The sequence below is a fragment of the Pseudopodoces humilis genome, chromosome 3, assembly GCF_049639895.1.
Source record: "Pseudopodoces humilis isolate 2021_Gansu_Grassland_sample_001 chromosome 3, ASM4963989v1, whole genome shotgun sequence".
NCBI classification, from domain to species: domain Eukaryota; kingdom Metazoa; phylum Chordata; class Aves; order Passeriformes; family Paridae; genus Pseudopodoces; species Pseudopodoces humilis.
The window spans coordinates 16,329,824-16,345,605 of NC_142202.1; the positions used below are offsets into that span (position 1 = coordinate 16,329,824).

At 48.4% G+C, this 15,782-nt stretch overlaps 1 protein-coding gene across 1 annotated transcript in view; it reads left to right on the plus strand.

Annotated features, from left to right (window-relative positions):
* The first annotated feature begins 8,737 nt into the window (after positions 1–8,737).
* Positions 8,738–15,782, plus strand: part of PARP1 (poly(ADP-ribose) polymerase 1) — a 32,289-nt gene continuing 25,244 nt past the window's right edge. The window contains exons 1-4 of the mRNA XM_005523286.2: positions 8,738–8,895; positions 12,612–12,774; positions 13,279–13,397; positions 14,125–14,339. Of these exons, the coding sequence (XP_005523343.2) occupies positions 8,776–8,895; positions 12,612–12,774; positions 13,279–13,397; positions 14,125–14,339 (617 nt within the window). The 5' untranslated portion in view covers positions 8,738–8,775. The remainder of the gene's footprint in view (positions 8,896–12,611; positions 12,775–13,278; positions 13,398–14,124; positions 14,340–15,782) is intronic.

The following is a 15,782-nucleotide window of genomic DNA, read 5'->3' on the forward strand; positions in this document are numbered from 1 at the left end:
GCTCTCAACTTCAAGGCAGCTCTTTGGCTGCCTGCACTGGTCACCTGATGGCAATCATGAGATTGATGTCTGTGAAACATGAAACCTTAAGGAGCTGTGAGTAATAGGTCTCTTGGGAGCTGTACTCTGTATCTGAAGAGCTGTAGTCAGTGTGTTCTCCTGCTGAAGCTCACTCTTCTGGGTGCTAGAGCCACCTTGATAAATAGTGTGTAATGCAAAGCTAGGAAGGAAATATGTGCTGGGTGTCAGGTTTAAGGATCCAGCAGACTTGTCAAGTGTATGTTTGATTCTAGACAGGCACAGAATGTTTGACTCTAGACGTGCACTTGAGCAAGCTCAGAAACATAGCTGCATGAGGACTAGGGCAGGCCTGTTTCAGCAGCAGGGCCAGGAAATTCTGAGGTGTCAGGAGGCCAAAAATTGAGACACAGTATGAAAGCTATGCCACCTGAAAGCTGGTAGAAACCAAAGTACTGCTATATATTTATTTTCCTTTTCTGTTTTTCTATTTTGTCCTGAGAAGCATACAGTGTCATACTCTGGCCTATTTTAATTCCTAGGGATGTGAATAGAAATACGACTCATGACAACTCATTAACACTAGTTGCAGAACGATTAAGCTAAACAGTATTTTCCTTTGGGAGAACCACAACAATTTTGTGCCCTAGATAATTGATTTTGATATGCTTTCCCTTGGCTAGGAAATGTAAGTTCCTTGCTACACATTCCCTGCTGGTTTTGGTCACTGAATTCTTGATGTTTGAAAAGGAGATAATGCAAGTTCTCATATCCCATTTATTCCTAGAGACTCTGAGTTCAGTGGGGGGTCTGAGCATTTCTTGCCATCAGCAGAAACAATAATGGGTCTCACTTAATGAGCAGCTACTGAGCTAGGTGTGCACAGGGCAACAAATTAGCAGCTACACTTGCAGCCTTGATAGGAGGAAGATCACAGACTCCAGGATTTCTCCCAAAGGTCATTGATTTGGTGATTCTTTGGCGAAATTGATGATTACTGGGCCCTGCAGTTAGCTGACACTGTAAAGGAGGACAGCTCTTTCCAAAAGCAGTTTGTGAAATGTAACTGTAGACAGTGAGATGTGACAGCAGAGGAGATGTGACCAGAGGAGGCTGAGAATAGCAATGAGGCCTCTGCCAAAGCTGACCTGGGGCAGGTGAGAACAGCTCCCTTATTCAGGCAGAGTAAAGCAGGGATGAGGCAGTACCTGTAGACAAGACCTGGTGAGCAAACTTGGAGCCTTCTGTTTTGGGAAGTGCCAAAGGTGGCTGCTCTGCAGCAGCAGCAGCCAGCACTTCAAGGAGGGCAAGAGCTGCCCTCCACAGTGCTGGATCATTGCCAGCAGTGCTGGGGGAAGTCAGGGGCATCTAAGCTCCCTGTAATTGGAAGTTGATTGTATCTAAAATTAGCTGCCAGCAGCTGAACGTGTGCTAAACCCTGCCCAGGCGGGTACCCGGTCTCAGCTCTCTCACAGGCAGGGACGTTCCACCTTTCAGCACCCCCAGCACAGCAGCTCTGGCTTCCTGCAACCTCACCCAAGAGGTGTATCCCCTCCTTCCTCCTCCAAGAGGTCAGTGTGCCCAGATATAAGATATACTAGTGGCAATGCTGGCCTTTTACTGCCCTTAAGCAGTTTTTCTCTGGGTGAAAAGAGGACTCCAGTTTTCAGCACTGCTAATCCTCTGTAAAGTTCACTTAGTAGTTGGAGAGACTGCTGCAGCTTTACTGAAAACAAGCATTTTTCCTCTGAAATGTGTTGCCTTTGGCCAGGCTGATGTGTTTATCAAGCAGTCACTTTCATCATTGCTTGCTTTATTTTATGCCATCTATTACCAGTGCTGTGTGTGCTTTTTCTCTGTGGTGTGTTTTATGCATAGTTTGTCTACAAACAGTGCAAATAAAGTTAATCTGATTGTAGCTGGTTTGCTTTAATTAGAGCAACACTGGAGTGTGGATCCTCAGTGTTGACATTGCTCTCCAGGATGAGGAGAGCAGACCCAGGGCTCCTGGGTTCTGCTGCCATCCTTCCCTCCCTGTGCCATCAATTGTGTAAATGGGGTCTTTAGAATTAGATCCCTGAATAAATGAGAGCTATTTGGATTAGGGACTGAATATTTGGCATATTTATGAATGCATCAGATGCCCTTAAAAATTGTATTTTTATTAGGAGAAACAAACCAATTATCCTTTAATCAGAATATCTCCTAACAGTAATTAGTCACAAAGGAAAACTAAGATTCCCCATCATGAATATACAACTCAAAAGAAGACTGCCAATATCAAATCCACACTGAGAGATACTTATTATCATGAAGTTGTGTGATTGTAATAGAGCTGAGAAATACTTCAGAAGGCAAATTTTATTAGATAAGTGGTCAGTGCTCCTCTTTCTGGCATTTACAAGCAGTTCAAAATTTTCTGAAAGCAACGGGTTACAGAGGAGTTAGATTGACTTTTTCGGAAGTTAAAGAAATATTTAGCACTTCCAAATAGTGTAACCACTCCTGAGCTCTTAGCTAAACCCAGGGGTCTGTAGGCAAGAAGTACCTCACAGATTTTTGGCAATTGAGGAAAGAGAGCATTCACAGCTTCTGGGACTGAACACATTTCTTTATGAAAGTAACACAGAATGAGAGACAGCCTTTAAAGGAGAGTGATGAGGACAGGTCTGCCTAGTGTAACAGGAAACTTTCTCATCAAGAGGCAAGGGAGATGAATTATGGGGTAGTGTAGCCTCCACTGTCACCACTCATTTGTTGCACTTAATGAATTACTGGAATCAGTCACATAATGGATGCTCAAAGACCAGAAAAAACATCCTGCTGCTTACCTGGGCAGACCTGCAGAGCACCCAAACAAATGCCTCAGGCCCTTGCCTGACAAAACAACATGGTACAACGTGGGTACAAGCAAAGTAAAGTCTGTTTTCAGCTGTGCCAGGAAAGCAAGGTCTCAGCTGTCTGTGTCCATCAAAATCTGATGGAATTTAGATTTTGGATAAATTATGGGCTCTAGCTGGGTCACCAACTGGACATGTTTCACTGCTCTTTAACAGAATGCTGTAAGAAACCCCCATTTCAAAGGTGGATTTGTTTCAGAAGCTCTGGTATCTCTGCAAAGGGCCTGTGCAGCCTCCATCTACCACAGAGCACCCATGGGACTGCAGAAATGTCATTTTCTTTTTAGCCCAATAGCATAATGCTGTTGAGAATTTAATTGGCTACTCTGTCCCTTTTAGCCCTCTGGCTCTTCTGTTTTGCTTTTTTTAATTCATTTTCAAGGACCCAAACTGGGAACCATATGCAGACTCTCCAGCTGGTATCTTGTGCTGCCCAATATGTGTTTTGGCAGCTGTTCTGGGCCAGAGGATACCCAGACTGCTGGCACAGGTAGGGCAGGTATCTGCCACCCCAGGGACCTGGCCAGCTACCCTGGGCTGCTCTAGTCAGGAGTCACAGCTTGGCTTCAAGTGGAGACAACATGTATTTGGGATTATAACTTCAGATGGGGAAGCTTCCATCCTTAATTAAAATCCTCCATAAGGCTGTACCTTGGGATTGGCACACACAAATCTCTTAACTTTCCAAATCTCTCTCCTTGTTTCTGCTCTTGAACATTTTCAGTGATGCAGCTGGTGCCTCCTTCCTTTGGCAGCAGAGCCTTTTACAAGTGGCATCCACACAGGCAGGAAGATTAACAGCCCCACTGCACTACAAAGGGGAAAGATGGAGCTTGGGAACACAGGTGGGAAAACAAACTAATGGGCAGCATCCACACAGAAGAGGTAGCCAGGTAGCCCATGAGGGAGTTTGCCATCATTTCTCACAAGCTCTGCCAAAGGCTGACTGAATGGCTGTGGAATTAGCTCGGCATTTTGAAGACTTTGCTTTTTCCTTGAGTGTGATTTCTTATTCTTGTTGGCAGGTAGCAGAAATCAAGAATGGGACCACAGCTGCCCATTCAGCAAATGCTCCTCTGTCTCCATCTCACTGGGCTTAGCATTTTAAATGAAGAACCTCTGATGAGACGGAAGATCATCTCATCCCCATGTTATGTCTCCTCACTGTCATCATAAATTAGTATGGACTTTATCTCCAAAGCTCACTGTTTTATATTCCTTTTAACATTTGAAGTTAGAAGAACTCTAAATAATTCTTTTCAGCATTACTTTGCCACAACATCTGCCTTTGGCTGTAGGCTCTAGTTTAATTAACGTGCCATGAGAACAAATTTCCTTTTACCCTTCTTTAATTTCCCACTCTCTAATTTCATTGCATAGTGATTTGTGTCTCAGTTGCCACATGGGGACAGTAAAACAGGGATGGATAATGGCATGGTTCTTCCTGTATGGGGATAATGCCAGGGTGAATAACCTCAAAGCCTGGCAAGCACCCAGGTACTAACTATGGCAAGTACTGTGGCTGCACTTGGCTCTGCCACTGGCTTTGGAATATTATCTTCCCCAGACTCAGGATATGTAGTCACACCACTGAATTTACTGAGAGAAAGCTACTCCGTCATGTTCCCAGGCAGTCTGAAATGCTGGTTCTCCTCTATCAACCCCTCCTCCCTTGCCTCTTCCTACATCTACTTTCCTGGGCATCTGGAAAGCCAAATAAGCATGTTTATTTAAGGCACCTTTCTAAAGAACAGAGGAACCATCAGAGCTGCTTCACAGAGAGCTCTGTGCTGGTCTGTAATGCAAAAATATTTAGGGGGACTAAGAAGGAGGCCAGCTCTCTGCACCAAAACTTCACCTCTGCCCTGCAGGAACACTCTATATTCAGCCAAAGAGATTGTATCATCCAGGAGAGAGGAGCCATGGGAAGTTATTAAGCTATTCAATACATATTTTAGAACCCCTAGACAGGATGATGAGCCCTCTGATTTATTCCATGGAAAGAAAAGACAATAAGATGCTCAGATAGATGGGGAGTGCACAATCTCACATCCCTTTCCCACTGGTGCAGTCTCAGGGATGTCAATGTGATGATCACTTGCTTAAGCAAGAAGGCACAGCTGAGCCACAGCAGTGGTTGCCTGTAGCCTCTTTCCTGCATGCAAACAGGGTCATCCCAGCCACGCTGATTATGTGCAGTGGCATGAAGAAAGTGGGTCATCAGTATAGACAGGATAACCTAGCACAGTTTTTGTTACAAAACTCTCCAGCTATCTGATAACAAAGACCAGATAATATAAAGTCTCCTGCAGCAACAAATCCAGGCTTGAGCAAGAATAGTTCTGACTGCCCCACAGGCGGTAAGTGATCATGTTCCCTATATATGCCCAACATTTTCTCACCCTTTGTGAGATGCTTGGCAGGGTGGAAATCTTGCAGAGAGACATCTCAGGCATGTGTCAGAAATGGAGCCCAAAGCAAGACAGTCTGGAAGATTCAGTGCTCAGGGTTCTGTCAGCACAATCTGAAGGAAAGCATTTGGTCCTGTGACACTAAAGAGATAACTTATATCTTCCTGGTACCAGGAGTTTGACCTACTTTCCCCTGCCTTTCAGAGGAATGTAACGCAAAATGGCCCAGAAAAGAAAATATAATTCTTTGTGGTGCCCTGAAGTCACAAGCCAGACATCTGAATGCTTGAAACTGAATTTCAGAGTCTGAGACACTCAAAACTGACAGAGATGGGGTTTCTTGGGCCACTCTTTTCTTCTTTACTGTTTCTGTGCAGTTTGCCTTTGGAGAACAGAAATTGCTGGGGGCATCCTAGAGGTGAGATTGCAGAAACAGAGGCTTTAAGAAAATTCTAAATATCCTGACATTTGCGATGAAGCCTGCAAATCAGACCTTTTGATTACACCCCTGCCTCACTACACTCCTGTCCACAGCACGGTGAGCTACGGGAGCCCATGGGCATGTGTGATTTGGGTTGGTTTTCCTGGGAAGTGCTGCTCTGTAAACACCAGCAGCCAGTTTGGCATCTCAGTGTCAGTATATGGAGATAATCAAAACACCTCTGAGGATAACCATGAGTTCTACCCTGGTAACAGAGAGGGAAAATAAACCCTCAAATGTTGGCGCAGCACTTGTTATCCCACAGGATCCCAGAAGTCATCAGTCCACTGAGATGGGAATATTGTTAGAAAGGGATGTAGACAGCATGTGAGGGATCGTAAAAATATTACCCTCTTTAACTGCCCTTGCTCCTGCTGCATGCAGGTTCCTGTAAAACATAGCAGCCAAAGATGAGGGCTCTTGAAATATTGTAATTACTTAAAGGGATTGTTACCCAGAAGAGTGGCCTTGCAGATGCCACTTCTTTCAGCTGCTGCCAAAGCAGCTGTTTTGTAACAAAACTTGGTATCCTTGGTGCTGTTTGTGTAAGCACTGACTGGTCCCTCACAGCCCCGGGGAGAGAAGAAGGGATGTGCTGTGATCCACATGTCACACTTGGGAAGACAGAGAGCAAGGCAACTCTGTTGTGATCAATAGATTTATGGAAGGGACTAACATGATTTGGCAACTCTTGACACCACAAATCAGGGTGACGTTTTGCCTACAGAGGAAATTACTCTTCAAAAAGAAGAACTATAACAAAGTAATTCCGGCTACATAGACATTCCTGATTCAAAGCAGCACACAGGTTGTAGCCAAGAAAAACTCCTGTGGAATTCTCAAAGGCTGAAAAAGTAAAGTGCCCTGAGCTTTGAGACTGATCCTTTCAAGCAGAACCACCTACCCCTTTCAAAAAAGAAATTCCACTAAACCCCATTTGGACTTGTATTAATGTAGTATGTGTTCATAACTGAAAATAAAAGGTTAAGCTCAGAAGAGTCATTTGTTACAGTCACTTTCTTTGCTTGTTTTCATGCTTGCAAGTCTGTGAATGTCTGTGTATGGCTCTTCATGACATCTTACAGATCCTCTGCAAGTGCCTAGGCTGCAAGCTGCAGAGCAGCATTTTGGTGTTCGGGCAGGGCTGCTTTTCTTAGGAGAGAAAGTGGCCCCAGCCAGAGGAAACACCAATGAGCAGTCATTTCTCTTTTGCTCAAACACTATAAATAAATAACATATAAACAAGAGTTTTTTCAAAGAAGGTGGACAAATCCTTGGAAGAAAAATTCCTGTCAGGATGATGGCATGCAGGAAATCTCTAAGCCACCAATCTCATGAGGCTGGGAAATATTTGGGAGATCAAGCAGTGTTTTTTTTGCCTTTCTTATGTCAGCCTCTGGCAGAGGCAGGATCAGGGTTAAACAGGCCATTGACTTAATTTAGGACAACTCTTCCAAGTCAGCCCTTAACTGTTTGCTATTTGGATGCCCTTGGATGGAGCAGGGTGGCAGCAGTTCTGTTGAACTGGGTGAATGCCACTCCACGCCTCTCTGCTGGTCACCTTCAAACAGGGCAAACCCCTTGACAAACGTGCCAGGCAGTGAGAGGGGGTCCAGGTCATCCAGATGAACTCTCCTGGGTTTTCTCCCCATTTTTCCCCAGGGTGAGACCAAATGCACTGATCTGCCTCCGAACCACTGGTGTCTGGGCCAGGAACTCCTGGAAGGAGTAATCAGCAAGATTCCGCTGTATGGAGCACCTGGGTGTCTGTGTGTTCGCAGCACCATCTAGCGCTTCGCAGAGATTTCTTTTGCTCCTTCCCCAAATCCGCAGCGATGTACCCAGGACCCATCCTTTCCTCCCGGGCACGCCGCTCACCCCCAGGCTGTTGCGGGGGCTCCCTGTGAAGGCAAACCCTGCGTTCGTGCACAGCACCCGTGTGACAGCCTGGAGAAGGGCGGCACAGGATGAAAGGTGTGTCAGCATCTCAGATTTGCTGAGATGCTGCTGTGCACCTCTCAGTGACATCTGCGAGCTGCCTGAAGCCCACCCGGGACTGCACATCCTGCCTTAGTTGAATCCTAATGTCAGAATCTCTATAAAATTAATGGCAAATACTTGGCAACGGTTTGGAGTAACTTCAGTGCTCTCCTCTTCTTTCCTCCAAGGAAGCTGCAGAGCCAATGCCCTCTGCTGATAGGAGAGGATAATTACCTTCTTTGAGTGGGGAAAAATCCTGCAGGTTTTTTATTGAAGGGTTCCTTTTCTGATTTTGTCAGCAGCCACACTGTTATTCCCAGGGACTGGAGGAAACAGAATCACAGAACTATCAGGGTTGGAAGGGACCCCTGGAGATCAGCAGTCCAACCCCCTGCCAAGGCAGGGTCACCCGGAGCAGGTGACACAGGAACATGTCCAGGTGGGGTTTGACTGTCTCCAGAGAGGGACCCAACGACCTCCCTGAGCAGCTGTTCCAGTGCTCCGCCACCCTCATATAAGAAAGTTCGTCCTCATATTAGGGTGGAACTTCATGTGTTTTAGTTTAGGATCATCGCTCCTGGTCCTGTCGCTGGGCACAACTGCAACGCCCGCCTGGAAGCGGCATCACGCTGTCAGTATATGTCTGCGGGAGAGCTGCTGAGCTAAGGTTCTCCCAAGACGCGGGAGCCCGCTCTGTGCGGGTACGGGACAGGGATGCGGAGGGATGCGGAGGGATGCGGGGGTGGCGGCGGGACCCGAACCCGCGTCCCTCACGGCGCAGCGCGGCCCCGCAGCACGAGACGCGCCCCCGCGCCCACCTCCCATTGATACACAGTGGGAACCTCCAGGTGCGCGCAATCGATGCCAGAGCGGCAGATCCGCCCCGCCGGCCAGGCGGGGGAGCGCGCTCGGCGCTCGGCTGGCGCCGCCGCGGGCGGGGCCGCGGCGGGCGCGCGGCGCGGGCGCGGCGGCGGGAGCGGCGGCTATGGCGGAGCCGGCGGAGAAGCTGTACCGGGCCGAGTATGCCAAGAGCGGCCGCGCCTCCTGCAAGAAGTGCGGCGAGAGCATCGCTAAGGACTCGCTGCGCCTGGCGCTCATGGTGCAGGTACCGCGTGGCGGGGCCGCCGCGGGCGGCGGGCGGGCTGAACTGGCCGCTCCGTTTGGTACCGCCGGCGGCGGGGCCAGCCCGGGGCTCCGCTCCCTCGGCCCGCCGCGGTGCTCCGGAGCCGCTCGGCCATGCCTTTCGCTGCTGCGGGGGCGAGAGCAGCCTATTCTTAGCAGAGATGACTTCGCTCGCTGCCGTGTCCGCAGCGCTCCCCGGGCGGGGGGAGCCGCTTCCCCCGCTCTCCCGGGCTGCAGGGGCGGCTGGAGCTGGAGCCGTGCGAAGTTCACCGTCCGGGGCCGTAGCGCTTTGTTGCCGTCCGGGGGCCGATGCGAGCTCCGCGGCTCGCCTTTTCCGTGCCCTGGGAAGCGTCTGCCGCTCGCAGCGCTCGGTGTCGGGCCCGGGGAATCCCCGCTCGGTGCGCGCTTGGCGTACGAGACGGAGGAACTGGAAGCTGTGAGAGGTCTGGGGCAGCCCGCGGGGGCCGCAAGATGAGCGGCCGGGCCCGAGTGGTCTCGCAGAGCGGCTGGCACGTGGCAGGCGTGAAACAGCTGAACCGCAATTGGCGAACGGCCTGAGAGGGCACGGTTTGCGTTCCGCCGCCTTCACGCTATTATTTGCCTTTTGGGAAAATAATATTTGGCTTCCTTTTGAAAGGAAGGGAAGAGCCCCGTCCTGCGCTGGGGGGCTGGGAGCTGTGCACGGACCCAGCATCCCTCCGTGCTGCGGGAGGATGCGGAGGGAATCGCCGCTCCGCAGGGGAGGCACACGGCGCTGTCCTGGGAGGGGGTGCTCCATCCCCGCTGGCTGCATCAGGGCAGAGGGGAGGGGGCACCTGCAGCGTGCTGGGGGCTGAGTTTGGGGGTGTTGCTGTGAAAGGTAAGCAAAGGCATACGCGTGTGTCTACGGAAGGCGCGCAAGGACGTGGCAGCGCAAAGCCCTGCGGATGGATGCATGCATGCATGTGTGCGTGCATGCTGTGGAGGAGCTGGGTCTGGAGGACGTAGCTCGCTTGTGCCCCTGGGAAAGGCACCGCTTGTACTGGGCGGGGAGGAAGGGCCCGGTCCCCCTCGCCCGTGCTGCGGGGGCTGCTGGCTGCCGGGCGGGGCTGGCAGGTCTGCCGGGGTTGGAGGCCAAGCTGCTTGCCCCCGAGGGGAAATACCTGCCTTTGTTCCCCAGAGCCTCCTTTCCCTGGGAAATATGTGGGACCGTGCGGTGCCAAGCTGCAGTGTTTGCTCGCACGTGTTCCTGCTGCCTCTCCTTTTGTCTCCCCGGCTGCCTTCAGCCGCTCGCTGGAGCTGCTCCTTCTCCCCTGCTCTGACTGCTGTTCCTCGGCTTCTTTACGTTTGTTACGCCTTCCTGTCTTGCCCAGCAGTCGAGGCTGATGCGAGGCGGGTTGTCCTTCTTCAGCGCCGGGGGGTATTCTGGTTCTGTAGGGTTTGGTTTATGGAGTGAGTTCCTGGGGATCATGACATTCCTCACAGAGCCACTGCCTTTCATTGCCAGACGTCTCCCCAAAACTGCTGGTCTTACACCAAACACTTGCATTTTTATTTTCCCCACAACCTCTTGAATTTGCTTGCTCTTTCCTCTGCCCTCTGCTAGTTTTTGTACCAGCAGAGCACACCCTGCTGCTGAGCATCCCACCGTAATTGCCTGAATTTCACCGGAACACGCGGGTACCTTGTTTTTTCCCGGGGAAATCCCCTGCACAGCAGCCTCTGTGCCAGCGTCAGTGCATTGAGCTCTTCTGCAAATTGTGCTGAAGAAATTAAAGGCAGATACAGACCAAGGCCTTGGTTGTGTCTGCTGTAACCTCCTTTTTGTTTTGGTTCCTCGAGTGAAGAGCTCTCAATGACAGTGGGATTCTGGGTGCTTGGCACGGGGCAGGCACTCGGGCCCTGCAGGACCAGCACAGCTTTGCCTTTTGCTTCCAGCTGGAACCGAGTGGTTTCTGCTATCTGAACATGCACTGTGAAAGCAAATTAGTCTCTTTTTTCCTTAGTTTGTTTAGGAAACTATGGTCTAGAGATAGGTGAGCTGAGAGAAGTTGTGTAAACAAGGCCCAGCTTGCCTAGAGGTCCACACAGAGAAAAGTATCTGAAACTGAAACTCTGTGTTGAGGAGATTACTCACTGCTTGTATGGTTGTCTTAAAGATTGAGCCAGCTCTGCTCTCTTCTGTACACCCCAGTGCCTTGTGCCCTCAAAGCCTTTGTGCTGGGAACAGCCCTGAGTCCTCCTGCAAAACACTAGACACGAGCCCAGAAGTGTCCAAGTTGCCAGAATTTCATGTGACTTAGAGACACACTGAGAGCAGCTGCAGGGTGGCTGCTGTGGTGCTGTGAGAGTAACTGGGTATCCAATCCTGGCTTGTGGGAAGACTGGAATTCTGACTGGAATTTGGGCTCTTAGGGCTCCTGGTTCCATGGTATGGTCTTTGAAGCCCTTTCCTATTCCTTCCTACTCGTACACAAAGCTCTGCTATTGTTTTTGGCTTGGAGATCTCCCTCCTGTTAGTGAATGACACATGGAAGGCCTTCCTAGGTCATTCTGTATCATCAGTAATAATAATTGTACAGCACTGAGTATTATTAGTACAGCAGTTGTTTGTGTGCATTCTTTGGAGCCAAGCCACTGTAAGGTTATTTTGCCTGGTGAGTAACTGAAGCGATGCCAGGATGATACCAACTGTGTCTGAGTTTTAAACAAGTGGAGCACTTGTAAAGAAAATGCTTGGTATGGGGCAGGGCATTCTGGAGCTGCACTTCAAGGAGGACTTGGGCAATGTTTCTGTCCTGATCATGAATCATGGAATAGTTTGGTATGAAAGGGTCCCTGAAGATCATCCAGTTCCCAGCCCCTGCCATGGGCCGGAATGCCCCCCACTAGACCAGGCTGTTTAAAGCCCCGTCCAACCTGGCTTTGAACACTTCCAGATACAGGGTATCCACAGCTTCTCTGGGCAACCTTTCCCAGTCCATCACCACCCTATCACTACAAGTCCTTGTGAAAAGTCCCTCTCCAGCTTTCTTGTAGGCCAACTTCAGGTATTGGAAAGTGCTATAAGATATCCCTGGAGTCTTCTCCAGGCTGGACATCCCGAACTCTCTCAGGCTGTTTTCACAGCAGAGGTTCTTCAACCCTCTGATCATCTTTGTGGCCTGCTGTCAACCTCTGATGGAGAACTTTAATTTCGCTCTGGTGTTTCCCTTGAATTTTGTCTCTACCTCCTGCAGGCCACTTAGGTGTTTCCTCAGGCCACAATCCTTGCCCTTCTTTTCTTGTGCCTGACATGAGTTCTCCAGGAGAATGGACAGTTTGCTAGAGAAGTAGTTCTCAAAGGGATTGTGGAGTGAGGCTAGCAGCCTCTTGTGCTGCACAGTCTCACAGGGGCTGGTGCAGCCATGCTGAGGCTGTGACCTTCTTTGTTTTTTCCAGTAAAACAGATGGGCTGAGTAGCAGGGTGATGAACTGGTTAAGCTAGCTAAATGCTCCTTCCATGTCTATCCCCTTCGGGAGCATATTTCCAGCAGCTTGTCTGTCTTATTAGATTTTCTTCTTAGACTTTGTCCTAAATAGTATCCATCTTCTGATTTAAAGAAAAATAAAAGGAAGAAATCACGTGTCTTTACACAGATATTCCTTTTTATCTTTGTTTTGTTTTTCCCCTTGATTCTGCTTGAATTGCTTCATGTTGGTAATGTGCTTTTTTGCTAGTCACCCATGTTTGATGGCAAAGTCCCTCACTGGCACCACTACAGCTGCTTCTGGAAGCGGGCTCGAATTGTGTCCCACACAGACATTGATGGCTTCCCTGAGCTTCGGTGGGAAGATCAGGAGAAAATCAAGAAATCCATTGAAACTGGAGGCCCTGGAGGAGGTAGGCAGAAGCATCATGGTGTTTGGAGGTTCATCTGGAACTGCGCTCACTTTTGTTGTGCTGTTATTATGGTGATTTGGTGTCCACGTTGCTTCAGCAAGTGATGTCAGAAGAATTGCTGAGGTGTCTCCCCACTCCAGGACTGGAATGCTGACAGTATTGTGCAGCATCTTAAATCAGTGAGGGGAAAAAGCCAAGTCAGTTGGCAGATATATTGAAAAAACATTTCTTGTTATCATGATTAGTTTTCAGTTCTTTAATGTTAACAGATGCTGTTGTACTAAGTTGTTTTAATAGTACCTTCAGTTCAGTGCATGGTTATGGTGGCTCTTTGGTGCTTTTGAGCATGGACTGCTTGTCTTGCTCTGTATTCAAATTCTGGACAAATGAGTGGCTGGAACACCAGAGGTTTATTAATGCAGACTGCTATCAATCTGGGACAGAGAATTAGAAAACAAGGGAATGTGTATTAAAGCTGAACTCTGTATTTGCTTTGTTCTCCAGGAAAAGGAGGGGAACAGGAAGGAGGTGGTAAGGCTGAGAAGAGTCTAAATGACTTTGCTGCTGAATATGCCAAGTCTAACAGAAGTACTTGCAAAGGCTGTGAGCAGAAAATAGAAAAGGTAAAAAAGTTCTCCATCTCATCTTTTCTCTCACCAGTTTTAATTCAAACAGTGGCTTTTATAATTGCTTCCTGTCTGTCCTGCATATGGAAAGCACTTGCAGAGCTGCATTTCTGTGTCTGAGGAGCAGCTGTTCCCTGGACAGCTGACAGTAAAGGCATCCCTCAGGCATGGTAACCTGGGCTTCAAGCCTGGTGATCCCTCCTTTCACTTGGGTCTTAGAGCAGGCTGGGAATGCTGCTCACCACCATTTCGGTGGCTAGAGAGCCACCATTAACTGCAGCTTTTCCTGCTTGTTGCTGCACTGCAAACCAGCTACTTGTTGGACATCTGAAAAGTAATTTGCAGTAAGACAGGGTAAGTTCATATTAGCATTGGTGTTTGAGTGGTAGGGACATAAAGTTATTTGTCTTTATGAGACTTGTTCATGTGAGATTTACTTATTAAAGCTTACTGGAAGTTGGAATAAAGACAAAAGGGTTAGCCAGTTTGAGTGGATTTTGAACAGAGAACTACCCCCAACAGGTGACTTTTTCAACCTAGCAAGAGTACAGAAGAAAGCAGAGGAACTGTAGTAAAAGGGTTTAAACAAAAGTTGCAGACTTTGATAGAGGAACTGTTACTGTTTTACAGGTTTTTAGGAAGTACCATGTTGGTAGCTTGTTAACATCCTGCTCCTTCCAGAATGGCCTAACAACTGCCCTTATGTCACTTTAATCTACCTCAGGGCCAGATCCGAATTTCCAAGAAGATGGTGCATCCTGAAAAGCCGCAGCTGGGAATGATAGATAACTGGTACCACCCGGACTGCTTTGTGAGCCGCCGAGCAGAGCTGGGCTTTCTCCCAGCCTATGGGGCCACCCAGCTCCTGGGCTTCAGCATCTTGAAAGCTGAAGATAAAGAAACTCTGAAGAAGCAGCTCCCAGCTACCAAGAGTGAAGGGTAGGTGATTAGTGTAAGAAATTGTGTTGTCTGGAGGAGCCATTGCCTTTAAATGTATCCATGATAAATGTTGTGGGATGTTGTCTTTGTTAAAAGAATATTGGTTGTATGAGGGTTTGGTTGTTCCTGTGACCTCAGGCAGAATGTCAGGCAGACATTACTTGTCCCTGGGAACGTGCAGTCCAGTTGCCCCCTGTGACTGCCTTGAGGAAGCACAGAGACCTGCAGCGGTGACTTGGAGGGCTTTCAACCATAAAATAATGCCTGCATAGTACAAATGGATACTGGGCTCTGGGTCTCCTTGTGTGATACTGTTATCAGTGATGGTTTCTCTGCTCAAACCACTTGTTAGAGAATTGATTTGACATCTTTTATCTATGAGCTGCTGATCTCTGACAGGCACTGAATCTGATAATGGTGTTTATTGGCCATGTAGTGCTTACACTTGGATGCTTTTGTTTGTTGAATCTTTTGTAGTGTGTCTGAAATTTCATTGCCTTGCATTGAGATTTTCAGTGGAGGCTTTTGACAGAACTTGTACTGACAGAGAAGTGTTTCCAGGTGACTTGCTAGCTTTGTGAATCTTTCTTTGTTAATGAAGGCTTTTGTTACTTGTTCTTGAAATGACTTTGCCTGGAGTCATGTTTCATAACAAAAATCAGTGTTGCATTGTCCCCGTGGAGGAAGGAACATAAGGTATTTCTGGATCCTACAAAAAAAGAAAAGATCTTGTCATTGGAAAACATTTGGCTTCTCTGTGTACATTTTAGACTGAATTCAATTTGCTTTTTGTGAAGATTCACCATAAAAGTGTCCAGTGAAGCTGATGTCTGTTCTGAGAAGCTGTGGCTATGTCAGATCTGTGCAGTCTTGGTCTTTCAGGTGTGCAGCTGATGTGTGTGGTGTGCAGTTGCTTGGCAACCCACTGCTCCAGAAGCATTTGGCAGTGGTGTGGGTGCTGTGGGGAGAGTCCTGCAGCATCCCTGGATGGGGGCTTTGGCTAGAGCCCATTCAGGTTCTGTTCTGTTCACATCACTCAGCTGAAGTAGCAGAGACCAAGAGATGTGTGAATCTGTTGGGCAGCCTGCTGTCTTTCAATGCAGGGATTTTACCTCTCTGTGCATTGCTTGGTGTAAGCAGGAGTGCAGTATTTTAATGCACTTACAGGTTTTCAAGTAGTCCTTTGCTTTTTGTGCTGAGATGTGAGTTCCGCTTTGTCCTAGAACTGAGTTTAATAGGGTTATTTGTAGTTTTCTCCCATGTCCTCAGCAAAGCTCTAGAGATTTGACTGTGTACGTGCTTCTCTTGTCTGCCCTGAGTCTGTTTTTCTGGGCCACTTTTGGGATGCTATGCAAAATATGAAGGCTTTGAAAAGAAAGGCCACAAAGTAGTTTGCCAAGTCACTGTGTAAATAAAAGCCTAGAATTGCAGTGGAAAAAAGCT